This window comes from Podarcis liolepis, assembly GCF_965112155.1.
Source record: "Podarcis liolepis genome assembly, chromosome: 2".
Lineage (NCBI taxonomy): Eukaryota > Metazoa > Chordata > Lepidosauria > Squamata > Lacertidae > Podarcis > Podarcis liolepis.
Genome location: NC_139555.1, coordinates 119,394,270 through 119,402,598, shown reverse-complemented (window position 1 = coordinate 119,402,598; position 8,329 = coordinate 119,394,270). Strand labels below are relative to the sequence as shown.

The window sequence follows — 8,329 nt, the reverse complement described above, 5'->3', positions numbered from 1 at the left end:
CAGTTACTTCTGAAGAGGAGACAAGCTCTTGGTGTACACCTGGTACTATGCTTTCAATTTGCTTTTGCCAAGAAAATAGACCTTTCTGGTGTCAAACTGTTCACATTCCCTTTGGTTAGCATAGATACCAGGACATGCCTACATGAGCTCATTATCACATGAATCTTGTATTCTGTAGATGGAACAAAACTTTAGCCAAATTCCACTTTCCTTATGTCTGACAACTTTACTTCTCCAGTGACCACTTACCTAATATCAAGTTTCAGTCATGTCCTTCAATATACTCAGTTTTCTCCTTACTCTTGCACTTTTGATCCTCGTCAACACTCACGTGCCAAAAATATTTCTTTTCCGCAAACTATGTGTATCACCGTTCCCATATGACCTTTTATCTATGTCCTTCATGTAGCTCGTTTAATGTCCCTTTTCTACTAATTTAGCTAAGTTCATTTTGCACTTTAGCATTTCAGTTGACAATGTGTTAAGAGGCTTAGGAAATTCAGCTATGAGTAATATGCGGTCTAACTCAAGACAGAAGAGCCTGGTACAGGAATGATTTCAAGCAACAACGGGCAACTCCACAATTGCTATTAGTGAAGAATTGGGAATCAGAAACTTTAAGAGGTCTACTGCAAATTATCTATCTCCTCCCCATCACAAGTGAACAAAGGGAACTTTGACAAGGATACATGCACACACACATATTTGTGGAGTTTACTGGAGCCTTCTGGAAAACACTAACAAGAAAAAGCTATGTTTCTACTCAAGATTCAGGTGGGGACTTCCAACTCTACAATTCTATGATTCTATGTTATCCTTAAAGCTAAGAATCAAATGTCATGTTTAGCTCTTTCTTGTCAGATGCTCTCTCATGTTCAGATCTGGCCTCAGTACAATAATGTAGCACTTGGGAATGAAGATGCAGCCCAGAAGCCCAGCACTAGAAGCCAAGATAGAGAAGACCTGCACAGCCACCATGTATTTCCCCTTTGTGCTCAGGTAGGTAGGCACAAAGGAGAGCCAAACACTGCAGAAGACCAGCATGCTGAAGGTGATCAGCTTGGCTTCATTGAAATTTCCAGGCAGCTTCCTGGCTAGGAAAGCCACCATGAAGCAGATGGCAGCCAAGAAGCCCATGTAGCTGAGGGAGCCATAAAACATGAGCACAGACCCTTCATTGCATTGCAGGGTGATCTCTCCAAGCTGGGAATGCATGTCAGAATCTGGGAATGGAGGAGAGGCCCCAAGCCAGATGGTGCAGATGAGAACTTGGACACTGGAACAGGAAATGACAATGGAGTTGGCCAGACTCTTCCCTAGCCATCTCCTTACCCTGTTCCCTGGCTTTGTGGCCAGGAAGGCCAGCACCACAGTGATGGTTTTTGCCAACACAGAGGAGACGGCAACTGAGAAGATGATGCTGAAGGCTGTTTGTCGGAGAAGGCAGGTGACTTTCCTTGGCCTTCCAATGAAGAGGAAGGAGGACAAGAAGGACAGCAGGAGGGAGACAAGGAGGATGTAGGAGAGGTCCCTGTTGTTGGCTTTGACTATGGGAGTTTCTTTGTATTTAATGAAGATTCCTAACACAAAGCCTGTGGTTAAGGATAAGAAGAGAGAAAGGGAAGCTAGGAGGCTCCCCAAATATTCATCGTAGGACAGGAAGACAATCGCTTTGGGGACACATTGATCTCGGTCCTCACTTGGATGCTGATCTTCTGGACAATTGCTGCATTCATCAGCATCTGCATAGAGGAAAACACACTTCAGTATCCTAACATGAATCACACACCTACAATGGTCTTATGCTGTTTCAATTCTGAGGAAAGGTGGGCATTGGATACTTCTATGTGAAAGATGGTGATAAATTCAATAGGGCAAACCTCACAAGTGGGTTTAAAAAAAAATATTCAATGGTCTTATGCTGTTTCAATTCTGAGGAAAGGTGGGCATCTGGGAGAAATCAGGAAAGGTTGTTTTGTAGGGAAGGAGAGAGGCAAACATTCACAGCCAGAAAAGAATCGATCCATCAATTCTTTCCCACTGGCTTCTCTTAGAACATGATGCTTTGGTCTTGAATCCTTGAGGTTTCTTATAAGTTAATCTTTACTGATGAATGGGTGGATTTGAAAGATGTTTCACCTGTCTAACTCTAAAACTGTATGGATTCAGTAGTAGAAGCCAAAATGAGAACTGAGAAAACAACTATATAAAAACCACAAATCAATACTCTGTAGAGCAGCTAACATCATTAAATACAGATAAATAATACATGCTTGAGCACATGGACAAATAAAATTTCCTGGTGCTGGGGGGGGGGGACACTGAAGGCTGGCAATAGGGGAGCTCCCCTGAAGAGGGTATTTCATTCATGAGGTGCCATTAATAACATCATGTTTGGATAAAATAAAAAAAATTTCCAGTAGCACCTTAAAGACCAACTAAGTTAGTTCTTGGTATGAGCTTTCGTGTGCATGCACACTTCTTCAGATACACTGAAACAGAAGTTGCCAGATCCGTCTATATAGTGAGAAGGTGGGGAGGGGTATTACTCAGAAGGGTGGTGGGAATGGGTGATTGGCAGATAGCTGAGATGAGCCTGTTGACGACTCTTAACGACTGCAATAGGTCTTACAGGAAAAGGCAAGGGGTGAGAAGGTGAGAAATGGCTTAGTCATGTATAATGAGATAAGAATCCAATGTCTTTGTTCAAACCAGGTCTCTCCATGGTTTTAAGTTTGGTAATGAGTTGCAATTCAGCAGCTTCTCTTTCCAGTCTATTTCTGAAATTCCTTTGTAGTAAAACAGCTACTTTGAGATCTTGTATAGAATGTCCTGGGAGATTGAAGTGTTCTCCTACTGGTTTCTCTGTTTTGTGATTCTTGATGTCTGATTTATGTCCGTTTATTCTTTGGCGTAAGACTCATGTTTGGAGTGACTCAGGAATTAGCCCCGTCCTCCTGTCAAAGGTCCTTTCCTCTGAGATCCTCCCCTACCTTCCTGAGTGGAGATTGTCCCTTCTGAGCAGGGAGCACAATCATAGCAGCACGGCGGCTTCCCTTCCTGAACCTTTTTGGCATATCCAGGGAGACAGCTTTCTGTGCATCTTGAACGAGGCGCCGTCTAGACGTAAAGAGATTGAGCACCAAGGAGAAAGTGTCAGTAGCAATTGTGCCTTGGATTAAAGGTTATACCTGTTTACTCAAGAGCAGGTCCCATTAATCTCAGTGGGACTTAGCTGCAGGGAAGTGAGCACAAGATTGCAGTCCAAGCATCATATGTATTATTCAAAATGTTGTTAGAGCGTGGAAGATGCCATAGTTAATAAAATGACAGATATAATTTCTCATACCTTCTGAAATAGATTGGGCCACACAATTGCTTCCGGATTAATGGTGAACTTCATATTTGAGGACCCCTGTCTCTCTATTCTCCCAATCTTCACTCTAGCAAGAGAACTGTTGGGAAACAGCACCAGATTCACGATATCGAAGTCAGCGGCCACTGCTCCATCCTCATCCAAGTACTGTCCATCAGCTGAAGTATTAGTATAGAAGCGGACTTCTTTCAAGAAAGGATGAAGCTGGAATGACAGAGGAAACTCCAGCATTGAGAGAACGTGAACCCACCAGGGGAGAAATAAATACAGTTCAAATTGGGGAAAATAAAGACAGTGGTACCTCAGTTTTCGAACAACTTAGTTCTTGAACTACTTGGAACTGGAACACTTCAAACCTAGAAATGAATGTTCTGATTTTGGAATTTCTTTTGGAAGCCGAACATGCTCTGTTCACAACATCTGTTTGCGAACTACTTCCACAGCGTTGGACGCCATAAACAAAGCTTTACAGCCTGTTTTTACCAGATAAGAATCTGATACATTGCTTCTTTCAGAGAATGACTTTCAGAGACTTATAAGACTTAAGTTTATTTGGTTTTATGTTTTCAAGAGAATCCATTAAGAGTGCATAATTTGTGACTTTCAGAGATTCATAAGTTTTCTCTTTATGTGATTTCATATATTTTGTATTATATAAAGTGTGCATATTGATAATGTATCATTGTATTTGGTCATTGTGTTGCCTTGGATATTACTGACTACTGTTTGCAACACAGAGGTTAAATTGTTTGGTGTCTTCGTGGGGTTGCAGGGGATCCGATGCAAAGGTGAGGGCTCCTTTAAACTTCTCCCTTGAGGGGAGTGCAGCCGTGAACTCCTCAACGGAAAGTGTGATGGAGCCTGCACCTCCCCAGCTGAGCAGCCCCAGTCCAGTTCCTGTTCCCCTGCAAGCAGCAACGCTGCTGCCCGTTCCCACTCCTACTTGCCTGCAAGCAGGAGTGGAGGCGGGGATCTCTCAGAAGTGGAGCAGGCTGGGGGGTGGGGGGTGACATCCCTTACCTGCTTGCTTGCCGCCCTGGCCCAGCCTTCCCTCACTCAGCGCTGGGGCCACAGGGCTGCATTCAAAAAAAAAAAACACAGAAACTTTCCAGAAAACCACAAAGCCAAGAATCTTGAAACTCATGAAAAAGCAGCAACAAACTGAAAAAAGCAAACCGACTGCAAATGAATCAAAATCACAAGAAAACATAAAACAGCACTGAATCTGGCTGACAGTAAGAAATCTTACAATCCTTTGCAAAAGGGAACGGACATACCTGCCATGACCATAGACTTTGACGTTCCAACCTGCCTCCTCCTCTTCCACCTCCCACAATCAAACTCCGCTTTGATCTGGATGAATATGCTGCATTTAAGGCCTGAGCCACAACTTGGGTATTCAAGTAATTGATGTAGCTGTCTTGCGACTGGATTCTTTCCACCTCTTCCTGGGGCAGCAACCGCAAATTCTTCTTCTCCCTGCATTTTGTTAAACCCCTCAGGGACAAGGCATGCTTTGAATATGAACAATCATACACATTTACCATGCAGCTTGGACTAGTTGGGGACATTGGCTCATAGTAGTCCTTTTTCGTCCTTTTTCTAGTCTTCATTACAAAGGACAAAGAGCCATGCACATACGGGAAGCAGTCAGTGTCACATAATGAGATTTTGTTCTGAAGGCCTGTGGTTATCCAGACTTTCCCTCCACTCTGTACCCTTTGAAATAAGGATTCCACCTCTATGATTATAAAAAGTCCATACTGAGAGTCTGCAGTGTAAACAAATACATTGACTTCTCTCCATATGGCAGGTAGTTCCTGGGGTCTCCAGAGCCACGTCTTATGTACAACTCTTTCTGTGAAGGCAATACAAATTTCCTTTTTGATCATCAGAGGCGTCAAGGTACTCAGGGACCTTTCTCCGTTGTCATTGTCTGGAGCAAAGAGGCCGACCCATGTCCACCGGAAATGCAGGAGGAGTTGGACCACCCCCTGGTACTGAGTATCTTGCTTTGGAGTCATCCAGTAGACAAACGGGAACTGGGCTTTATCATTAAGAACAAAGCCATAGCTGAGCTGGTGAGGAAAGAAAAAGAGACTGGTGGTTTGTTTTTTTAAGACTAAGATTGGATACTTCTATGTGAAAGAATTTTTAATATTAATATTGAAGCAGTTTTTATACTGCTTAACTGCAATAGTCTCAAAAGAGTTTAGAAAGGTGCAATACAAAAAAAATCAAGAAGGTAAAACTTTCAAATCGGACTTCAATAAAATGCCTGCTGAAATAATAAAACAAAATAAACCTCTTCAGTGGGCCCCAGAAAGTCAGTAGCCAAGTGGTCTGCCCATCCTCAACTGGAAAGGCGTTTGATAACATTGGGTCCACAACACTGAACACATGGCTCCTGTTGGATACAAACTATGCATCTGAGCCAAATGGGAACCACCAACAGTGACTCCCCCAAAGAGCTCAGTGATTGGGCCACTAGAGCACACTTTACAGCAGTGGAGTTACTTGTTGGCAATAGAGTGCATTGCAGTAATGGAGCCTTGAGGTCACCAATGCATGGATCACCATGTCCACACTGCATCAAACACAGAAGAGGACCCTCAGTCAACCAGCTACAAATCCCCCTAACAGTTACCTCATCCAGCCCAAACTTCTCTGCATGTATATTATGGGGGATGTTTTCAAAAGTCTTACTGAAATCAAGATACACTAGATCCACAGAATTCCCCTGATCTACCAAGCTTGTAACACTATCAAAAATATGTTTACCTACAGAATGTAACTTGAAAACAATCAGAATCACATTCGCTTAGTTGCATAAATCTTATATTGGTCCCAGTATATGGGATAATAACGTGGATTACAAATATATTGCATTCTGAGCTAAAAACAGAGCTCCATCTCTTCTCCACTGCAGCCCTTATTCAGCCACAGGCAGTTTGCTAGAGACAGAGAGAAAACACATCCATTCTCTTCAGCAGCTAAGAACAAAGAGCACCCTACCCAATAGGGATGCCTCCCAGGTTAGCATATACATAGATGAGCTAAACACCTTGTGACACAACCAATGAAAGTTTCCAGCCATGCTTCGCAGTGTACAATACAGACACATTATTCATTTCCCATTTCAATGTACATTAAACAATTGTACTTACATGCAAAAGGTTCCAGGCTCAATTTATTTCTATATGGCTCTTCACCTCATGAAAGACAATGTTTCAAAGCAGTGTACAATGTAAGGTAAGCAATACAATCAGTTACATTATCCTACGTTTTTCCCTACAGTCTGACTAGGTGGCATATGTTGCCTGGGGTGTTGGACCTGAACCCAGTTCTTACCTGTGGGATCTTGTAGATGCCCAACATGCTTGCAATGTGTGTGGAGATGTCAGATTCACCCGATTCAAGAACAGCCAACAGCTTTTTCTGTCTTCCATACCTGTAGTTTGGAATACTGATTTTCCCACCAGAAAAAAGGTCTATCAGGGCATCGGAAGTCATTCTTCCCTGAAAACAGGTATCATACATGCTGAAGCCAAGGGTGATGTTTGGTAAGAGTTTGGGATTATCATTGATATCCTGAACAGCAAGGGCAAATGACAGAACGTGTGAGCTCCTCACAATCTCCCATCTGCAAAAATAGTGTGTCACACAGTTACCCTCTATCCAGTTAGACTGTTTATGTATGCGACAACAGCCGCAAGTGTGGTACTAGCCCAAAGATGGAAGGAAGAAATAATCCCGACTAGGGAAGAATGGCAAGCCAAGCTTCTGGACCACACTGAAATGGCAAAGCTAACCGGGAGACTCAGGAACCAAGACAAGGACTTTAAAAAAGAATGGGAAAATTTTATAATTTACTTAGAAGACCATTGCAAGCAAATCAAAACTTTAGCTGGACTCTAAGAATCACTTGTAAAGTGATGGAGATTATGGATAATTTGGAAAATGGAAAATTGTGGGGAACGTATGCATATGTAGATTTAAATTCTGTTACAAGGACCCATTGTAGGGGATGGGGGTAGTCATGAAATGATTATATAAATTGTTTGACTGTAGATTTCTAATGATAAAACCAATTCAAATATTTCACACAAAGGTAGGCTACCAAAAAACAGGGGTAACACAGGTATATCTGGAACTGGAGAGTAGCTAGGAGCAGAAATAATTCCCATTAATACTGGAACTGGAGAGTAGCTAGGAGCAGAAATAAATCACATTGATACATCAGTACTTACAGCACAATTCTCTTGAAGGGGCTACTGGAAAAGGTAAAGTATTGCTGCTTTTGAAAGAATCTTGGAGATATGATTCCACCAATGAGGTGGTCTGCTGGCCGGTAAAAATTCACAGGAGAGTTTACATCACCGATGAAAATCGGTGGGCACTTTACCCTCTGCTGCAACCCATAGGTTGTGAGAGACATCACCAGAAGCAGTGTTATCATTCTGGGTCTCTTGTCGAAGGGGGATTGAGGGGAAGGGCCAAAAATTCAGTGGACAAGCATCTTCTTTTGCACCCAGGTGGTGTGAAGTGCAATCCTGACTCACCTTTCCAGGCAGAGCTGAGGATGTCCCCTTCCTGGAAAGCTATTGCCAGTCAGCAGATGGTACAGATCTCAAAGGCAGCTTCCTATGTCCTAGTTAAGCTTTGCACAAACTTAGCTTCCCCCCTCACCTGCCCTATATCTTAGCCCCAAGGACTCTGTGGCACATGAGATATTTTATACATCAAATCCTTCAGGCACAGTGGAAGAAATAATCCTCCAGGGGCCCTTAATTGTGATGTTTGTGTCATTGTTCCCAAATGCAATATTTGAGGGTGGAGTGTGAGGATCCCTTGGACTCTGTAAATAATAAGAATAAATCGCTGTGGTTCAGATAATTGTAAAGGGAAGAGAGGTTTCCTCTGGGACTTCAGAAGAGCAGCTGCAGAGCAAGA

General features: G+C 42.8%; 1 protein-coding gene across 1 annotated transcript; it reads right to left on the bottom strand.

The window, feature by feature from the left end:
• Window positions 1-313: 313 nt before the first annotated feature.
• Window positions 314-7,835, bottom strand: LOC310700944 (vomeronasal type-2 receptor 26-like; the record flags this gene model as incomplete). Its single annotated transcript, XM_083490901.1, has 6 exons — window positions 314-1,742; window positions 2,994-3,120; window positions 3,350-3,580; window positions 4,654-5,454; window positions 6,728-7,019; window positions 7,627-7,835. 6 exons carry the CDS (start codon window positions 7,833-7,835, stop codon window positions 844-846), a joined length of 2,559 nt encoding a protein of 852 aa, XP_083347027.1. The 3' UTR covers window positions 314-843.
• Window positions 7,836-8,329: the final 494 nt, after the last annotated feature.